The sequence below is a fragment of the Stegodyphus dumicola genome, chromosome 3 (genome assembly GCF_044657685.1).
Source record: "Stegodyphus dumicola isolate Sdum_Otavi_A_Nest chromosome 3, ASM4465768v1".
NCBI classification, from domain to species: domain Eukaryota; kingdom Metazoa; phylum Arthropoda; class Arachnida; order Araneae; family Eresidae; genus Stegodyphus; species Stegodyphus dumicola.
Window position 1 is genome coordinate 117,693,474 of NC_140770.1, and position 22,213 is coordinate 117,715,686.

General features: G+C 34.5%; 1 protein-coding gene across 1 annotated transcript in view; it reads left to right on the top strand.

Annotated features, from left to right (window-relative positions):
• Nucleotides 1-22,213, top strand: part of LOC118194875 (A.superbus venom factor 1-like) — a 325,092-nt gene that overhangs the window by 131,208 nt on the left and 171,671 nt on the right. The window contains exons 17-18 of the mRNA XM_085813226.1: nucleotides 1,103-1,297; nucleotides 5,365-5,503. Coding sequence (XP_085669352.1) covers nucleotides 1,103-1,297; nucleotides 5,365-5,503 — 334 coding nt within the window. The remainder of the gene's footprint in view (nucleotides 1-1,102; nucleotides 1,298-5,364; nucleotides 5,504-22,213) is intronic.

Genomic DNA, 22,213 nt, shown 5'->3' on the forward strand with positions numbered 1-22,213 from the left:
ACTTAGAATTTGTATAAATATCTGATTTCTTTTAAAGTCAAACACAGTTAGATATTCATTTTATTAAGTTTCTAGATTATAAGGCAAAGACTAAGACTTCTCAGATTCTTTTATATTAGTAGTGCTTGCTTTTAAAGTTTTCCAGACTCTTTTCTGGATACAAGTACTCTACTAAATGAGCTATTTAGATCTTTAACCAACTGGGGATGATTTCCACTGAACTATGAGATTTGTTATAATGTGACTTGAAATAATTTATTTTGCCGTTGCATTATTCAGCATGCTTTTACATTTCCTGCTGCTATTTGGAGCAGGTTGTGTTCCATTCTGATTATAACAGTGATAGAAGGATTCCTAATTCTTAAAGATTATTTTTAATTGGACAGACTGTAAAGATCCGAGCCTTATGTTTAGATCTAATTCAGAACCTTCTGCCTGTGGTCTGGCTATTCTGAATGAACTATCTGGAGACTAATCAGCACTAAATAGTCTACATTTAAGTGCAAGACTTGCATAATTTGAGTTTGGTTAATTAATTTTTCCATGATGTGACTATATTTCCCAATTATAAAGTATTGTCCTCATTTATTTTTTGGAGGGAAAAAAGTCTTTTTAGTTTTTATTATTTTATTGTTATGTTTTGTTAATGTATCATTTCCTCTTCAACTCTGCTGCGCTTTGTTTTTTCTAAAAAGGAAACTTTTTTAATGAATCTTTTTTTTTTTTTTTTCATAAAAAGGGCACATGCAAGACCTTATAAAGTTATGGACAATAATAGCATTTTTAAAAGTTTGAAAAGTAACAGAAGTGACATCAATGATTATGGCAGTCTGCAATAGGTTTCTTTTTTTTTTTCTTTTTTTTTTACTCCGTTTTCATGTAGAAATCAATGTGAAAATGAAAATCTAGCAGTTAAATTCTGAAATTATTTTGAAACAGGAACTAATTATAATAAATACTTAGCTTCATAAAATGTAGTAATTCCATTTACATTTTAAATTATGGTATGAGTATGTAAATTTAGCTAATTCTGTTTTATCTTTCTTTTACTCATGTGAAGTATTTTAATATTTTCTGTGCCTTTCTTCTATATACTTTGAAGTGAGTGCTTATACTGGAATAGAAAGAGAATGTTGTGCACTTGGAATGAACCATGATACTCGTGGCAGATCATGTGAAGATAGGACTAACATTGTTGTTCGATATTTGAAAGGAGGGCATAAGAATTGCTCTAGAGCGTTTCTGGGTTGTTGCTTAGAAGCACTGGAAAGAGGATTTACAGAAATGAAGGTTGATGGTAAGGGATTACATATGACCATTTTACTTTATTTTTGCATATAAAGCTTGTATATCGCTGTATTTAAAATAATATTCCTGTTTAGTTTTAAGATGGAGAAAAGTTGGATATATGTTCTTTAAATTTAATTGGGAAAGGGGAGAGTAAAGGGTTTGAACATGTTGTTACATATGGCTTTATTGAAAAGATGAATCCAAATATGTAAAACAGCTCAATTATCACACAAGAACAATGATAAATAATAAAAAAGAACAAACATTTATAAAGTAAGAATCAGAACAAATGAACATGGGAACAAGAGTAAAAAGCTAAAAATTTAAACAACGAGTAGAAAAGAACATAAGACATGTAGTCTTTACAAGGAGTCCATGAAAGCTCTGGCATTCCAGTATAGTTTACATATCTCACTACGTTTCTGAGACTCTTTATCTAGTTCTGGGTATATTAGAAGATACTTTGCATTTATGATCCCAAATTGCAAATTTGGCATAGACTAGATGAAAGGATGTCAGGTTTATTAAGATGATGTGCCTTGCAATCGTGACCTGTTTGTAGTCTGAAGTTTGCCACAGCCTCTTTATGTAGTTTTTGACAAAACATTTTCCATGTGTCTTGAATGTTAGCCCAGGATTTGCCTGTTGATTTTGCTGCCTAATCAGATTTAAGAGTATGCATTAATTTCTCAAAAATATGCTTTGTAAGTGACTCGGAAGGAAGTGGCTTGCTGCCTTGTGGCACAAGTTTTCCTCTCTTGGCTAGTGAGTCTGCCTTTACCGTCGATATCTACATGTGAAGGGATCCATTGAAAAACGATTGTTTTGTTGTGTTTTTAAAGAAAGTTCAAGTTTATAATATTTCTGAGATAATCTGGGTATCTGTGTCATGTTCCTTTTTGGATTAGGTTTAGTATATCCTCAGCTGCAAAAATGAAATTCAGAATGACACTATAACAGTGTCTGAACACTGAAACATAAACATGACAAATAAGGACACCGTACCAGTGAAACTTCTCCAAACCTAAAGTTGACACCTTACAACTGCACATACCCACAATAAACAAAAGTTTCAAATTGTTAAAATGGATCTGTAATACGCTTCATATTTTGATAATTATTTCATAAATTATTGTAATCTGGTAGTACATATAGAAATAAAAACTGCATTTTTTAAATTTTTTAATCAAATTTCAGTCTTTCATGTTCCATTTGAAAGTACATCATTTATATAACATAGTTAAGTAACAAATGCTAATGATTTAATTTGCTTTAAAATGTTAGATTATTTTAGCAGGTTCAAATAGAATGCAACACAACTGAAATGATAAGAGTTATACTTATCTGGTTTAATTCATTCACTGACTCTGAAGCAAGGTGATTCCTTTCTTTCGATCATTGAATTTCAATTAAATAAAATTGTCTTTCACACACTGCAACTATGGGCAGGAATGGCAGAGAAGAATTGTATAATTTTGAGGAACTCGGATTGTCATTTGATACTTTTGGAATGCTTGATGTACTGAACCCCCTCAACCTTTTTAATGAAACAAAACATAATTTTTTTTTTTTTTCATTTTTGTACATAGTTGCAAATTTCTTTAGATTGCAGATATGGCTAAAGTGTTTGCTAGCTCCAGTGTTGATTCTTTTACCCTTTATATGTATTTGAGGATGAATTTAGTTTCTGCATACAAGAATTTTTCATATGCCATCTGCCTGAAGCAATGAAACTTTTTAAATAGCTCTAGATATATTTATATCCAGATATTGCAAGCAATCATCATATGCATTTTTGACAGCATTTTGGAAATGTACATTCTCTACTTCTAAAATTCAATCCTCTCTCTCTTGAAATTGATTTTTAGCTTGCTTTTGTGATTAAAAGCCAAGATTTTTAGAAATTAAAATCCATAGGTTCAGTTTCCAGGCATTTGTATTGATTTTGAAAAGCCTTCATTGGGCATTTATTTAATCCTTGAAAATATGGACTCATCTGGAAGAAGAAGGATGTGTGGTAACCCTATAATCAATTAATAATAAGCAGATAACATAGCATGTTGGCCCAGATTCCATTTATAAAAGTAGAAGATACAAAATGTCATTATCTGCATCATATCACCATAAAGCAAGATAGAATCGATCTGCAGACTGCTTATTGGACCCATACCAAAAGATGATTCCATCTGGCTACCTAAAAGGAAATATGTTTATTAATGACTATTTAACTTATTTGAAAAAAAAATGTTACTTTTTGCTATAAAAGTAATGAAATAATTTTCTCTTGGTTTTAAAATCTATTCAAGCTTACAGTTGCAAAAGCAGATAGCATAGAAAGTGTAAAAACTACATTTTACACAAAACATTAATGCAGTCATACGAATGGAATTAGATATGCATATAATGAAAACTTATAACTTGATTAGTAATATAGTAGTGTTATATTTGAATAAAATAATAAATATAATTATTTGAAATAAGTAAAAAATCAATTCTGATTTTCTACATCATGGAAGAAATTTGCCAACACTGCTGAGAATGCACCATTTTCAGAAACTTTCTTTACTTATGCTGTCTGCAATACGCTAAATCTTGTGTAGTAGAAAAAAATGTGTTATTGCGCAAACTACTCAAGATTAAAATTCAGCAAGATTAGAATAAATTTTCTTCTTTTGAATTTACCCATTTAATATTTTAAAATAGCTTATTTTATGCAATTAAAAAAATGCTTTGTTTTGTTACACAGTTCTTACTATGATGTGTATTAATTTTTGTAACTAAATTTCGTTTTTTTTTATTATTATTATTATTATTATTATTATTATTATTATTATTCCACTTTTATTTTCTAACTTTTCTAAATTATTATTTTCGTGTTACTGATATGAATTAAATCAGGTTTCATTATCTGTCTAAGTTTGCAGATGTGAAAGACATAGCAAGTTAACAAAAATTCATATTTATATTTATATATTTCTTACCAAAAAATGTTATTGCTAGCATATAACTGAGACTTTTTAAATTCCATAGAAAATGAAAATATTTAAATTAGTAATATAATAGTGCTACACAGGAAAAAATATAGGTATGGTAATATAAATATGCCATAAGTACAAAAATCGGTTACTTTCACTTTAGTGGAAACAAATTTCTTCCAGCTCGTCTTTTCCTGGATTTTTGATACTGTGGAAGGAACTTGCCAAGCCTGATTTTTATCAACATTGTGTGTCCTTTAAAGGTTACTCTGCATTATTACAATAGAGAGCTATCTGAATTTTGACAAGTGAAGTTACTTGTTCTGTAATACAAATGCATATGTACTTTATGATGTTCGTTTTGGGATACAACTTCTTGAAGGTGCAAGACCATATTTATAATTGATCATATTTTTGCACATCCTTATTTTATATTACCACACAATTTAAACAATTTGGTTTACAGTTTTTTTTTATTAGCAGGTCATGAGCTGAAGCTTTTGTGTTTCAAAAGTATCACATAATAAAGAGAGTCATATTGGAGGTCAATAACAGCCAAAATATTCCATAGTTGTATTCCGCAATAATATTCCACAGTTATGTCATTTTTATTAGTTGTTGCACATCACATGATTATCATTATTATTATAATTATTTTCAGAAATTCTAATGCAATTTCAGACTTATATGACATCATTCCATTCTGTACAAATTATTGTATTTCAGCTGGTAGATAGGTATCTCAGATTCTAAACACAAAACAATTCTGTGTGCCATGTTCAAGTAATGTGTGGAATACACTTTTCTTAAGTGAAAAGGTGGACCAATGAAAACATGGCTGGGCAAAATACACAATTTAGTTACTCTTTTTCCTATGACTTTTCATGAAAATATTTTGAAATATTCTGAATATTTGTTTATTTAGGCACCAATGAATGTGAACCTTATCAGGGAACTATGTCTGAAATAAAGTATGTTATTGGAAAATTTAAGACAATGATTCATTAATTCTTTATTAATAATTTAATGATTCAGCTTATATCATGGACCTTCTATTCAATCTTTCCTTTAAAACAATTTTTTGAAATTTTTATGATAGAGCAAACAGGCAGATCAGGTAGACCACTTGTTCCTGAAATAGATTTTATTCCAATAAATGAAGAACATATCTTTGAAAAGGATTTATTTCTTCGAACTGATTTTAAAGAAGTCTGGATTTTTCAAGATGTTACAATAAGGTGAGAACTTTTTTTTTTAATTCTAAAATAGTTTTACTAAACAGTATGTAATTTACAATGTACGTCCAGAAAGTAAGTTCTGTTTGGTAATAAAAGTAAATTGTGTACAACTACAGAAAAGTTATTTATTGCACAAAATTCAACAACTCTTAAACTACTTTTCCACATAACTGCCAAAATATTGCAGGCATTTGTCATAGCGTGGCCACAAGTTTTTGTAAAACTTCTTCATAGAAATTTGCCGCCTGTGTCTTCAACCAGTTGGAAACAGTTTCTTTCAGCTCGTCGTCATTGTTGAAGTGTTGACCACCAAGGAAAGACTTAAGATGTAAGAACAGATGAAAGTCGCTAGGAGCGAAGTCAGGGCTGTACGGAGGATGGTCAAACACGTCCCAGCCAAATCCCTGTAGGAGGTTTTTCGTCACATTTGCAGTGTGTGGTCGTGCGTTGTCGTGAAGAAAAACACCTTTTGACAGCAATCCTTGGCGCTTATTCTGTATTGCGCGGCGCAATTTTCGAAGTGTCTCGCAATAAGCATCTGCTCTGATTGTTTGATCACGTGGTAAGAAATCAATGAGTAAGATGCCTTTCCAGTCCCAGAACACTGTGCACATCATTTTTCGAGGTGTCAAGATTTGCATCGTCTTAACCTCTGCTGGGGATGAAGTGTGCCTCCATTCCATTGATTGCCGCTTACTTTCAGGGGTGTCGTAAGAAACCCAAGTTTCATCTCCTGTAACTATCTGTGTCAGAAATTCTTCGCCGGTTTCAGCATAACGGGTCAAAAACTGAAGTGCACTACCCATCCGTTTTGTTTTATGTTGCTCAGCAAGAATCTTTGATACCCAACGTGAGCAAAGTTTACAAAATTTCAGTTTTTCGGTAACAATTTCATGCATTAGTGATCGTGAAATTTGGGGAAATTCCATAGCGAGAGCACTAATTGTAAACCTTTGGTTTTCATGGATCTTGTCATCAATCGTGTGAACCAGTTGTTCTGTAACCAAAGATGGATGCCCACTTCGATCTTCATCGTGCACATCACTATGTCCGTCATTGAACTTTCGGACCGATCGCAAATTTGCCGATAAATTTCACTAGGTTTCACTTTCCTCGCATTCAGAAAACGAATCACAGATCTGATTTCACAGGTGGCGGGATTTTCAATCAATACTTACATTGTAAACAAGCACAACAAAGCATACGTGACTGACAGCGATCTCCAAATGGCATGCGTTTCTTCTCCTTGATACAGAGCGTCTACTGCGCATGTGCAGAACTGCGATCGCAGAGCTGCAGCGGAGATAAATTGAAACGGAACTTACTTTCTGGACGTGCCTCGTATTTAATTAAAAATCTTTTCACTTAAAAATTATACATAAGAATATTCAGAGTGTATTTCTAGAAAGAAAATTAAATGAATGATTGTTAGATGGAGTCGTTTTGACAGATAATAAGGATAAGGTAAAGGAATGCATAACCAGGAATAAATAAGGCCTATCTGTAGAGACATTAGGTATTTTTTTGGAAGCAGAAGGGAAAAATGAGCAATGCCTACACCAGGAATTGAACCACGGACCTCCACGCGTCCAGCGTGCAGACCACCATACTACGAAGGCATGCACAGAAGGTGGGAGAAATACCTTATGTACTCCCCCTTTTAACCCATTAACCGCCAAAACTACAAGGAATGTTTCTTTTCTCATGAAAATAATAACAAATATTAAATTAAGCATTTATAACATAAATTTACACTGAAAATGAAAAAAAAAAAAAAAATGCTCTTACCTGAGGAAAAAGCAAGTTTTGCGTTCGCGCAACGTCAGCGGAATAAGATGTTTAGTGAGTAGGATTGTACTCGTGTGATGTTTCTTTTGAGTGGAGCGCAGGATTACTTTTTAGCTGTATAACGTTTTATAAATCTACAAATAACTTTACTTGTAATTAATTTAATATTAAAATATACATTGTTTTTCTTTTACAAATACAGATTATTTCATTTGAAAGATTCAAGCATGAAAAGCTTGATTACAATCATGATGTAAAGCTACATTACATACTTTGCATCTACAAACAGTCTGGCTATGGTACTCTTTACAACAAAGTCTTTTGTCTTTGTTATCAATGGACTTTACGATAAAATGTCTACCATCTCCATGCAATGGTTTTTGAATGCTGAATTTACTAGGTCTTCCTGTTGCTGATCTATTTCTGGCTAATTCTACACTCTCAATAGGAGTTTGCAAAAGGAGTAATGCATTCTCGCGTCTGGAATCTAAAAGAGACTTTATATTTTCAGTAGTAAAAAGTGATGATATTTGGTAAGTTAGACACAGTCTCACCTCATATAATTTATCAGTATTGTCAATTTGACTATTGTCAAATGCAAATTCTGCTTCATATTCCTGTGCTGCAAACGTGATATCAATTCTCGTACAACAGGAACAGAAATGTCCTTATCAAAAGACCCAATACATTTTTCTTGAGGTAAAGAATGATATCCTGTAAGCAATATTCCAATAAATCTTCTCATATAGGCTTCAGATGCAATAAATTCTGGGCCTTTTTTTTTTTTTTTTTTTTTTCTGAGCGTATATATTTGTCTGTTCAACGAGAAGAGAGTAAATGTCTAAACCAAAAAGAAAATCGAAAATCTGTGCACTAGTTTTACCTTGTGTATTGTCTTTTATAATTTCTCTTCTATCTCTTTCTTCATGTTCTTCCTGAGACATAACACACAGTTCCTTTTTTATCCACTTCAAGATCTCAGTCTTCTGCTTTTTAAACTTTTTAGTATGACTATAACTGCTTTTAGAAGGCTAAAACTTACTTCTTATGTGAATTTCAACTTCCCCAGCAGTATCATTTAGTAAAATATCATTATCATTATTTAAAACATTGCCATTCCTTACTTCTTCGTCACTAGACTGCAATTTCTGGGGGAACAACAACAATATCGGTTTCATTCTAGTCAATATTAACATTATCATCATCTGTTTCTTCATCAAAAAATCTTTGAAGGGCTTCTTCTAATGCAAGATACCTCGTTCTAGGCATTTTTAAACAACCAGAACATGAATCAGAACATCGAAAGGAATGAGTGGAAAAGGAGATTGACGTTGCGTCAACGCAACACCTGTTTTCCATTCCTTCCGAACACAAATGTAAACATCTGACTGATGTAATGTTCTGATAAACGGTGATGTTGACTAAAAATAGATCACTCTTAAAAATGCCAATTCTTGAAAATTTTGCTTAGATTTTGCTTATTAAAATTAATTATTATAAACAAATTATTATAAACAAATAATTATAATTAAGATTAATTATTATAAACAAAATGATTGCTGAAGGCAAACATTTTTTTACAGAAATAATTTTCATAATATTCCCTTCACAAAATCATCTGCTGGTATAAAATATCTTAGGTAGTTATATTTATATATGCATTTATTTTGACCGTTGCGTCAACGCAACACCAGCGGCTAATGGGTTAAAGGGCAACTGGGATTTTTGGGGACCCAATCACCAAATCCTGGATGGAGACAATCATCATCCACCACCCTTTTAGTTTGGGTGCCACTGTAGAGTCATTAGGTTATTTGGAAGCAAGAGATGTGAAAAATGAGCAATGCCTTCACTGGGAATCAAACTGCGGACCTCTCTGGAATATGCGCCCAGCATGCAGACCACTACACCACAAAGGCATGATAAGAAGGCAGGAGAAATATCTTATATACTTCCCCTTTTAAAGGCGACTGGGGTTTTTAGGGGACCTAATCACCAAATCCTGTGTGCTGAGAATCATCATCCACCACCTTTTAGTTCGGGCACCACTGTAGAGACATTAGGTATTTTTTTGGAAGCAGGAGAGATATGGTCACTTTACTTAACCTGTTCTGCCAAACTAAGTTAATGGCACTACAGGGTCAGGAAGTCATTCTAGTCATTGCTAGCAATCTGACGGTTAAGCCGCCTTTCAACATTTTACATTAATCTTTAGTTTCTTGGATATAATTATTTTCATTCATTTGCTTCATTATCTCTAAGATGCCCTTGTTGCAGTAGTAGTCTGTGAACAGTCTATTCACAGGATATGTGATATAGTTGGACGGAAAGAACTGCTGTCGAAGGTGCTCTGTCAGAGAGCAGTAGAGCAGGTAATGACGTGTGTCCACGTCTTCCCCGCGAAAACCGCAAGAACAGTTGATGTCCCATCTCGGGAATCATCTGTAATATGCTGGGAATTTCCCTGGTTGGTACAAGCAGGAGAGAAGAAAAATGAGCAATTCCTTCGCCGGGAAGCGAACTATGGACCTCTGGAATACGCACCCAGAGTGCAGACCACCACACTACGAAGCCATGCTAAAAAGGCAGGAGAAATACCTTATGTACCTTTAATTCTGATGCTTGACTAGTCATGTACTTACATGAAAGTTGCATAATTTTGAAAGGTTGCTTTAGAATATTTGCCATCAGATTGGCCAGCTAAAGTTAAATGTATGAGTAGATTGTGTTCTGATATCAAACTATAAAAGTAAATTTAATACTTTCTAATATTGGCATTTCCAGTGAGAAGTCATGAAAAATATTTGTAAGGCAAAGGGGTTACCAAAATAGTTACTTGTCAAACCATGATGTCACCAAAAAATATTTATGTGATCAACAAGGTATGTGCACAATACCGAATAGTATGTGCAATTCTCTAATGTTTTATTAAGTGAAAACAGATTACATGTGTATATGGAATTGACAGCAGCACAAAAAATTATTTCTCAAAAACATTTTCTTGCTAATAACATCTTGCTTTTTAGGTTTCATTAATTGATTGCCTAAGTATGGAATTCTTAATGCACAGGTGTTTTGAAAATGATTATTGATTTTATCACATTTGTTTGACAAAAAATTTGTCAGCGACAAATTTGCAAATGCTCTCTAAAATCAGCAATCTGTTTGAGATCTCCTGGTTGGGGTGGTGGTGAGGCTGTGGTGATGGCGATAAGGAGCGCGCCTTGCGCCCTCCGATAAGTGTGGCAACCCTAGAGGAGAAGTTTTCTTACGAGTAGCGAGCAGAGCGAAACAGGCAGGCTGTCGGGAAGTATGCGCGATGTTCCTAAATAAAGTTTAATTTTTATTGTGCACTATGTCTTGTTAATATTTATATTAATGCAGTAAGAACATAATCTGTGATATGGAATTTGAGGATTGGTGGTAAAAACATAACCGGAAATCTCCATAATGGTAACCTGGACTGTGTTAAATCGTATGAACAGTTCTCAAGCACTTTCGGTTTTGACTACAAGCCATCACTCAAGATCTCCAAACCAGAAGTAATGGATTACATCGGTTTTCATCCTCCGAATCACAGATGAGTAGTAATTATAGATCATTTTATAATTCTGTTTTCTACTTATCATTTAATTTCATTTTCTTTAGTTAAATTTTTGCTTTTATTTTGGCTTAAAAACCTTGCACAATGTCTGATGTTTATGCCGTCCAAATTCCGGTTTATAACCGATCAGACCCATCTTTATGGTTTATTATATGTGAAAGTACTTTTGCTCTTGCCACCCCCAAACCTATCACAGAATCCATTACTAAATATAATTATGTAGTTTCTCATCTTCCTCCAGATATCGCATCACTAGTACGGGATTTACTTATGAAACCAGACCCTATTGATCCATATGCAAAGCTTAAAACTGAGTTAATAAATCGTTCAGGAGAATCTTCTCAGCAAGAAATTCGCCAATTATTATCTGGAGAAGAATTAGGTTCTCGAAAACCTTCCGATTTGCTTAGAAATATGAAACGTCGAGCAGAATCTTTAAATGTTCCTGATAACTTAATGTTAGAATTATTCCTTCAACGTTTGCCTTCGACTGTTCAGTCTATTTTGGCAGCGGTGTCCAATTTAACTGTAGATAAAGTTGCAGAAATTGCCGACAGAATTTTAGAAGTAAATCCAACCCCAGGGACTTGTGCCGTTTCTCGCACAGTCGATCAGTCTCTTGAGGATAAATTATTTAAACAAATAGAAAAATTAAACAAACGTATTGATCGCATTTCTCTTTCTCGTGGTCGCTCGCCAAATCGCGGAGATCGCAATAAGGAAAGAAGCAATTCCAAAAGGAGAGATTATTCTGTTTGCTGGTATCATAGACGTTTTGGGAAAAAGTGTAGAGATGACAAATGTACAAAACCTTGTTCATGGCAGGGAAACGAAACCAGCAAAGAATAGAGGCGACTTATTCTTTGCCTCAAGTTTCACGTCGCCTGTTCGTTCGTGACCGTAGAACAAACCTTTCATTCTTGGTCGATACCGGCTCTGACGTGTCCTTACTTCCAGCAAATAATTCTCAAAAACGGAATTCGTCCCAACAAACACTTTTCGCTGCTAATTCTTCTACTATTCATGTTTATGGTCAAAAAACACTTTCTTTGGATTTCAAATTAAGACGACAGTTTACATGGACTTTTCTTATAGCAAATGTTAGTACACCCATTCTTGGAGCAGATTTTCTCCATTTCTTTGAATTGGTGCCTGATCTCAGAAACAAATGTCTCAAAGATTTAAAAACGCATTTTAAAACCGTCGGTTGCGTGAAAAATGCAAGCATTTATTCAGTAAAAACTGTATTTAGTGATACACCATATCACAAAATTTTAAAAGAATTTCCTTCAGTTACTAGATTACCAGATCCTAACCAACCTGTTAAACATAACACCGTTCATTATATCATAACTAAAGGTCCACCTGTGGTTGCAAAACCTCGTCGGTTAGCTCCAGATCGCTTAAAAATAGCAAAACAAGAATTTCAAACTATGATGCAATTGGGGCATTTGAGACCTTCGAGCAGCAATTATGCATCCCCACTTCACATGGTTCCAAAAAAGGGAAGTCTGGAATGGAGACCTGTAGGAGATTATCGAGCATTGAACGCTCAAACAATAAAAGACAAATACCCTATTCCATGTTTAGCCGATTTTACTGCTGCATTGCACGGTACTAAAATTTTTAGTCATGTCGACCTGATTAAGGCATACCATCAAATACCAATTAACCCAGCCGACATCCACAAAACCGCCATATGCACACCATTCGGTTTATTCGAAAGTATCCGTATGCAATTCGGCTTATGCAATGCATCTGCGACTTTTCAATGTTTTATAGATGAAGTCACGCGGGATTTAGAAGGCGTTTACGCTTTTGTCGATGACTTGCTCATAGCCTCTAAAGATTCTGAGGAACATTGCAGGCATTTGAAAGCTTTATTTTCCAAACTTCAGGAATATGGACTTTGCATAAATGTTTCAAAATGCACCTTTGGTCAAACATCTATTGATTTCTTAGGTTTTCACCTTAGTGAAAACGGAATTGAACCTCTTCCTGACAAAGTCAAATGTATTTCAGATTTTCCTCAACCTACCACTCTCACTCAGCTTCGCCGATTTTTAGGCATGTTTAACTTTTATAGATGTTTCATACCTAAAGCAGCACATATTCTTTCTCCTTTAATAAAATTGTTAGAAGGCTATATTAATAAAAAGAAATCTCGTTCTCGTGTTCAGGATTCATCCCCACAATTAAATTGGAACGAGAATGCTGAACAAGCCTTTATTGCTGCCAAAAATGCCATTGCTCAGGCTACCCTTTTGAGACACCCTATTCCCGGAGCCCAGCTAAGCATCTGGGTAGATGCCTCAGACGTCGCAATCGGCGGCACACTTATGCAGTTGTCTCAACAAACATGGGAACCTATAGCATTTTTCTCTATGAAACTCAGTAAAAGTCAACAGAAATGGTCCGCGTACGACAGGGAATTATTTTCTATTTATTCTGCAATTAAGAAATTCCGACACATGTTAGAGGGCAGAAATTTTATAATTTATACGGATCAAAAACCGTTAATATACGCTTTTAAACAGAACCCTCATAAATGTTCACCTCGACAATTGCGCCATTTAGATTTTATTTCTCAGTACTCTACTGATATTAGGCATGTGCAAGGTTCAAAAAACGTCGTTGCTGACGCTCTTTCAAGAATCGAAATTGATTCCATAACAAAATCTCCATTTTTGGATTTTAAAAAATTTTCGGAAGCTCAACGGCATGATCCGGAGGTACAAGACCTTCTCAAAAACAACACATCATCTTTGAAACTGGAATTTAAACCGTGCCAATATTCTGATGGTAATATTCTTTGTGACATATCAACGGACATTCCTCGTCCATTTGTTCCGAATTCCTTTCGCAGACTCATCTTTAATCATCTGCATAATCTGTCACATCCAGGAATTGCAGCTACTACGAAGCTTATTTGTTCTCGTTATGTATGGCCCGATATGAAACGTCATATCAAAAATTGGGTGAAATCCTGTGAATCTTGCCAAAAATCGAAAATTACTAGGCATACTAAAGCACCACTGGGCACATTCTCTCTTCCTGATGCACGTTTTTCAGAAATCCATATGGATATCGTCGGACCGTTACCTCCATCAGAAGGCAACGTGTACCTTTTGACTCTAATAGATAGATTCTCCAGATGGCCTGAAGCCATTCCCATCCCGGATATGAAAACGGAAACCATTTGCAGAGCCATCTTCAACTGTTGGATATCTCGTTTTGGCTGCCCATCGATCATAACAACAGACCAAGGTTCTCAAATGAGATCCGCACTTTTTGCAGAATTCACGCGCATTTTGGGTACGAACAGAATCACAACAACAGCCTATCATCCAATGTCCAACGGCATTGTTGAACGATTTCATCGACATTTAAAATCTTCTCTCAAGGCTCACGAGACCAATAACTGGACTGAAACACTACCAGTTGTTATGCTTGGTATTCGGACAGCCGTAAAGGAGGATCTACAGTCATCTTGTGCTGAACTGGTGTACGGCACAACTCTCAAGCTGCCTAGTGATATGATAACGTCATCTAAGATATCTCCGTATGACACACAATTTATCACGAATCTTAGGCATAGAATGCAACAATTGAATCCAATAGCAACATCTGCACATTGCCAAGAAAAATGTTACGTAAGTGCTACCTTAAAGTCGTGTACGCATGTATACTTACGTGTCGATCGAGTAAAGCCACCTCTGTGCCAACCATACACAGGTCCGCATAAAGTCCTTTCTAGAACGGACAAAACTTTCACAATTGATGTTAACGGTCTGAAATCTACTGTGTCTATAGACCGTGTGAAACCAGCCTATTTGCTTTCGGACTCTAATTTGCCTGAACTGAAAACAAATAAAGACTTAAAGACAGTTCAGCAGAATAAATCTGCAAACGAACTCTCTAAGACACAAACTGTCACCAGATCGGGAAGACATGTTCACTTCCCTAAGAAACTTGCTTCTTACATAACAATTTAAAACATTTTTTTTAAATTCATATCTTAACATATTTCTTGTTATTTCATGTTTATTATATGTGTCAATACCTTGTTATATATTGAATTTCATTTTGATCTTTTCTAATTTTATATTCTAATTTTGTAATCATGTAAAAATACCCGACAGTTCGGATACTCTGAGATAATTTCATAACCTATGTCGTTCCTTTGAATAGCCATTAAAGGAACTGGGGGGAAACTCTGTGGTGATGGCGATAAGGAGCGCGCCTTGCGCCCTCCGATAAGTGTGGCAACCCTAGAGGAGAAGTTTTCTTACGAGTAGCGAGCAGAGCGAAACAGGCAGGCTGTCGGGGAGTATGCGCGATGTTCCTAAATAAAGTTTAATTTTTATTGTGCACTATGTCTTGTTAATATTTATATTAATGCAGTAAGAACATAATCTGTGATATGGAATTTGAGGATTGGTGGTAAAAACATAACCGGAAATCTCCATAAGGCTATGGATACAAGTACCATAAATTTAAATGATATTTTCATTAATTACGAACTAATCTACAATACCATTTAAATTCTGAAAGCATATGTAAATCAAGTGCAAGTATCAAAGCCCATGAATAAATATAAAATTTCAAAAATTGTTTAATTCTAAAAAAAGTTATTTATAAAAATGCATAAGTGAATGATTGTTGAGCAGGCAGGAGACAGACTTATCAAGGGGAAGTTGCCTCCAAACCTAACTCTTCAATCATTCAATTCATGTTTCGTCATCCATGTATGTAAGGGTAAAAGTCAAAACCAAAAGTAATACCAAATGTGGTGAATAACTAAAAAGAAATTTAAACGAGTGGAATTTTGAGAAATTAGCAGTTAAAAGACTAGAATTAAAATTAAAAAAATAATAAATAAAGTAGAAAACCAAATTTTTAGAAAACCAAGCAATTTAGAAACTCTTGCCTACAGAAACTTCTGGGACATGAATTATGCATATAAATCAAAAAGAAACTAGACATTATCTATAAAAATAATGCATAAATTATACTTAAATAATACTAAAAAGGCATGTAAATAGTAAGTTTTAATTTAACTTACCAACTATATTTGTTTTTGGGAAGTGGAGAAGCATTTCCAAACTAAGTGATGTTTAAGTAGTGTGTTCTGCAAACTAATGTAAGCGCTAATGTAAGGTTAAGTTGAGTGTAAAGGTGCTATCTGTGATCAATTTAAAAAACCTATTCTGTAAACTTTTAAGTAATGTAAAATGTGTGTTTTGTTGTAAAAATGTGTAAAAAAATTGTAAAACGCAAACTGTAACGTTATGTGAAAAAAAGTTGCAAACTATAAAGCAGTGTAAAATATTAAGGATTTAAAAATTGAAAATGTTTTTGAAAAAAAGTACGAATAAAATTATTTTGAAGTAAAATTTAATTTTAATTTAGATTTTGAAAATTTTTTTTAAATGTTATATTTAAAGAAAGAAATTTATTGTAATATTCTAAATTTATTAAAACTGGATTTCAACGGGTTAATCAAAACTTTACTAAATACTGGCCAAAAGTAGGGAAAATTGGAAAAAGATAAATCTTCACTAAATTCGGGCTATAATTGAGACTTTTGAAAAGTGTTGGCCCTTCATTAGTAAAAGGAAAGAATTCAGTATTGATTAAATATACATATTTACAAATTAATTCTTACAATATTTACAAGATAATCCCTTAACTCTTCAAAATCCTCCATTACCATAATACTCCACCTCGGTCGCCTGATCTTACCCCATGCGACTTCTGGATATGGGGTTACCTTAAGTCTAAGGTCTATCAAGGAGGGGTCCAGGACCTGGCTACGTTGTAGGATAACATATCACGGACTATACAGGTGATTCCTGCAGACATGTTATTTTCTGCTGTTGTGCATACTGTGCACGGAATGCAATATGTGGTACACAACAACGGCAGCCACATTGAACCTCATTTGAATGCAAAATGAAAGGTAATTTCCGTATTGATTTGTATTTGTTAACACTATTTTCTATTACATGGCACCAAATATTTCCCTATCTGTGACTTTTGGAACTAATTTGTTTTTTCGCTGAATCCTTCGTTCCCCGTCTTGTTTAATCTTCCTACAAAATGTGGTGTCATTTTCGCAAATACACTCACGTTTGTGAAAATTGCAACACCATGAAGGACTTACGCGAGTGAGCTGAAATTTTCAGGAAATGCAAAGTAGCGCATGATATGCAAATGATTAGAATTGCAAATCCGTAGCGCATGCGTATGCTGAGCAGCGCCCTCTGAACGGCTGATGGATCCGAATAAATAGACGGCTGTAGCGAGGCGTGTATGGTTATCGGTGGTTATCTGCTAGTGGTAAACGTTAACTCAATCTGTACTTATGCCTCGTCGACGAAAGAGAGCGAGATTTGAACAACTTACAGAGTTTGAACGAGGGAGAATCATCGGCCTTCGTGAAGCTGGATTGTCGTATCGTGCAGTAGCCTCTCGTGTGCAGCGTAACAGCAGCACAGTGATGCGCGTTTGGAAGCAGTGGACGGACGAGTGTCGGACAACTCGGAAATCCGGGAGTGGACCCCGAAATGTGACGTCAGCTCGCGATGATAGACACCTGGTCCGCATGGCGCGGACGGACCGTACAGCTTCCTCTAGACAATTGGCAGCACTGTGGTCAATAGCTACAGGTGTTTCATTGTGTGCTTCATCAATTGGTAGACGTCTGCTGCAGTGTGGACTGCGCGCACGGACTCCTTTATACAGGATCCCCCTAACGCATGACCATCGCCGCCTGCGGCTACAATGGGCCAATCAGCATAGAGACTGGCGTGCTGATTGGCAGCATGTCGTGTTTTCTGACGAATCCCGCTTTAATTTGTGGTACCATGTTGGCCGCATTCGTGTCAGACGCTATGCCGGTGAACGCCACCTTCCGGAGTGCATTATCGAACGCCACAGTGGACGAACACCCGGAGTTATGGTCTGGGGCGCCATAGCATATCATAGACGATCTCAATTGCTACGAATTGTGGGCAATCTGAACAGCAACCGGTATATCCGTGAAGTTCACAGCCCGAAGCTGTTCCCTTCCTTCAAAGCTTGCCAGGCGCTGTATTTCAACAGGACAATGCCCGCCCTCATACTGGTCGGATTGTTAAATCCTTCTTTGCAGCGCAGCAGGTACAGCTTCTTCCTTGGCCTGCGTGTTCCCCGGATATGTCGCCAATTGAACATGTGTGGGATGTCATTGGTCGGCGTCTTGCTCGTGATCCTCGTCCTGTTGCGTCTGCAGACGAACTTTGGGTACGCGTACAAACGATATGGAATGCTCTTCCTCAGTCAGACATTCAAACTTTGTTTGACTCCATGCCACGTCGTGTAGCAGCACTTATTGCGGCGCGTGGTGGCCACACAAAATACTGATTCTGATTTCTTGTTCTTGTTTGTTTGCTTTGAACATTTAATCATTTATTTGTACCACTACCACTCAACTGTGTATTAAATTGCATTCAATTATGACGATTCCTTCTTGGTGTTGCAATTTTCACAAACGTGAGTGTAGATCGCGCTACAGAACACTGTGAGTTTAATTATGGCCATCTGGTATGTATATTTAATCAATACTGGATTCTTTCCTTTTCAAGGGCCAACACTTTTCAAAAGTCTCAATTATAGCCCGAATTGAGTGAAGATTTTTATCTTTTTCTAAATTTCCCTACTTAGGCCAGTATTTAGTAAAGTTTTGATTAACTTGTTGAAATACAGTTTAATAAATTTAGAATATTACAATAAATTTTTTCCTTTAAATATAACATTTTAAAAAATTTCAAAATCTAAATTAAAATTTCACTTCAAGATAATTTTATTCGTACTTTTTTTCAAAAACATTTTCAATTTTTACATCCTTAATATTTGACATTCCTTAATAGTTTGCAACTTATTTTCACACAACGTTACAGTTTGCATTTAACAATTTTTTTACACATTTTGACATTACTTAAAAGTGTACAGAATAGTTTTTTTAAATTGATCACAGATAGCAGCTTTACCCTCAACTTAACCTTGCATTAGCGCCCTCTATTTAAAGTTTCCAGAACACACTACTTAATATCACTTAGTTTGGAAATGCTTCTCCACTCCCCAAAAACAAATATAGTTGGTAAGTTAAATTAAAACTTACTATTTACTTGCCTTTTTAGTATTATTTAAGTATAGTTTATGTATTATTTTTATAGATAATGTCTTATGTATTATTTTTTATAGGTAATGTTTTTGATTTACAGTCAAAAGTCCTTAATCCGGGCTCGTCGGGACTTCGGCGATTCCGGATTATCGATTTTGCCGGATTATAGATCATCAGTTTAAATCTGGTAAGATGGCATGCAGAAATTATAAAATTAAAAATATGAAACCGTAATTTATGAAATAAAGAACACTTATGATCTAAAGGGTATCAAAATTTACAAAAAACAAAAACAAAAAAAAGCGCTTAATATTTATTTGTTTACTTTATTAAACATTTCTTTCAGTGTAAGTTGTTTAAGTTGCTTCGTTTTTTATGTGATAATATATTCTCTTTAATTCTATAAACAGGCATAATTTCTTGTTCAGTTACAAAGTTCCGCTGTTCAAGACCTCTAATTTTTGTGTCGAGAATACCGACTAATTTGTCAATCAAAATTTTTTCGTTTTCAATATCCTCTGTGTCACTTTCTTCACTATCGGAAGCGAATTGTAATGACGAGGAATTTGATTTAAATCATATCAAAGACGGAATACATCGAGATGAAATACTACATTTAGTAAGGAATTATAAGCCAAATAAAATGAAAACATCTGCCCTGAAGATAAGGATAGTGCTGACAGATCAACTTCCAATTCATTGCGCGCCGCGGCGTTCCCCCCCCCCGCAGAGCAGCGTGAAATTGATAAACATATTTCGGAATAGTTAGGTCATTTTTTCCAGCAATTCCACTTTTGTTTAATGGACTTCGAAACATACTTTCGCTTTGTAGATCCTTTACATATTAGTAAATATATATTGGAAATTCTATTTGACATAATCGAAAGTTCAAGCTTACTTTTATAAAGTTGCTCTAACAGTCTGCAAAAAATAATAAGCCGGATCCAATTCAAAGATTAAGGAACAATGCAATCTGCAACATTAACTGAATTAGATAATTTTAGCTTAGCTTATACCATCAGTTATACATTAAACGCGCATGCGTAAACGTACTTTGCGCATGCGCACACGCATATTTGCAGCCGTAAAAGTCTTACGCGCATGTGTCAACGGAAATCATGCGCAGAAAGTTTGTAGCTGTGAGGTCCGGATTATAGATCATTCCGGATTATGTGTGTCCGAACTAACGACTTTTGACTGTATATGCATAATTCATGTCGGGGAAGTTTCTGTAGACAAGAGTTTCTAAATTATTTTGTTTTTCTACTTTATTTATTAATTTTTTAATTTTAATTATAATCTTTTAATTGCTAATTTCTCAAAATTCCACTTGTTTAAATTTCTTTTTCGTAATTCAACACATTTGATATTACTTTTGGTTTTGACTTTTACCCTTGCCTGCAAGTATTCCTGATGCTACGTTTCGACCCTCCGGTTGTGGACTTACAATTGCTTGTTTCATCTCTACAGTCTATTGCTTATCAAAGACTATTGCCTTTGGTACTACTTTGGTAGACGGTTGCACGGATTTTTGGCAATTTACATTGCTGCAATTGTTGGCACGGTTTTTAAAGTCGTTGATAAGTACCAGAAAAAAAAAAAAAGTCTTCATCTGTTATCCACATTCCTTGCACTTCATTGAAGAAGCAATTAGCGAGATTTCCTCCAAAAATTTTAAATAAATTTCCTCTGACCCTTGTAACAATAAATAAATCTTTGATTAGGAAATCCAGGTTGGCCAAAATAAGGTCTCAAACGGCAATTTTTTTATGCCGATACCAATAATTCTTGGTAATTACCAATAACAACATTCATCTTTGAAACGGAGACATCCATTCACTTTGAAATCTGAGGAATTCGAAGAGATGAATAATAAAATTTTAAAATGGCGTGGTAATGCACAAATATTCAGTAACCAATCAGGGAGCTGATTACATCACGCCTAGAATTAAAATTATTTAAATAATCATTCATAATAAAATCATAAAATTAAATTGTGTTTTAATATTTAACAGCCATAAATAACGTTTTAAACATTAGATTAAATTTATAGATATTAAAACCAATTACTTTTAAAATAATGTGATGTCATTCATTACATCATTCACAACATAAAATTCCTTAAAATATCATAAACAATAAAATTTTTATTTAAAATAAAAATGCAAAATTAAAAATCATTTTTATTATTTAGAAGTCATAAATACTATTTAAAACACGACAAAGTATCGGTTACAGTATGACAACAAAGTATCGGTTACCGTAAATAACTTGTCTAGCAATGGGTTTACCATAAGTTGTATCGCTCACAAAAAAAAAAAAAAAAAAAAAAAAAAAAAAAAAAAAAAAATCGCCAAAATCCGTGCAACCGTCTACTAAAGTAGCACCTTGCCTTTAATTATTTCTTTTAATGACGATATGCCTTTACACACCATATGGAAATAATGATCGAAACGTGACATAACATCGATTGGGATAGGACTGCAGTCCAGGCGCCCGGTTGCAACGAACGTTTCGTTCAAGGATGATACCTACATGGATGACGCAACACGAATTGAATGATTGAAGAATTAGGTTTGGAGGCAACTTTCCCTGGATAAGTCTGTCTCCTGCCTGCTCAACAGTTATTCACTTATGCATTTTTATAAATAAATTTTTTAGGATTAAATAATTTTTGGAATTTTATATTTATTCATGGACTTTGATACTTGCACTTGATTTACATATGCTCTCAGAATTTAAATGATACTGTAGATTAGTTCGCAACAATAATTAATCATTTATTTGTTTGCCTTAAATTTCGTTTAAATTTATTAACTACTTTTATATGTGCCCTCAGGTCGCCAAATGTGGCATCAAATTTCTCGGCAAACATTTTTGGTGAGAAACTCCACAGCGCCATATTACTATCTAAATGTTTTGTCTACATTTCGAACTTTAATCCTAAAATGTCTCCAAAAACGCGGTTTTCGTGCATGCAAAAACCACCTTTTGAACAGACAATTTAAGCTAAAAATCCGAAGCAAAAGCAAAAAATTTAGATAGCAAAACGTAGTTTCTAATAAAAAATATTTGACAAAAAATACATGTACACAACGATATGTTTAAACTTAAAAAGAACTACGAGTTGCACAATCTAGGCAATGAACAA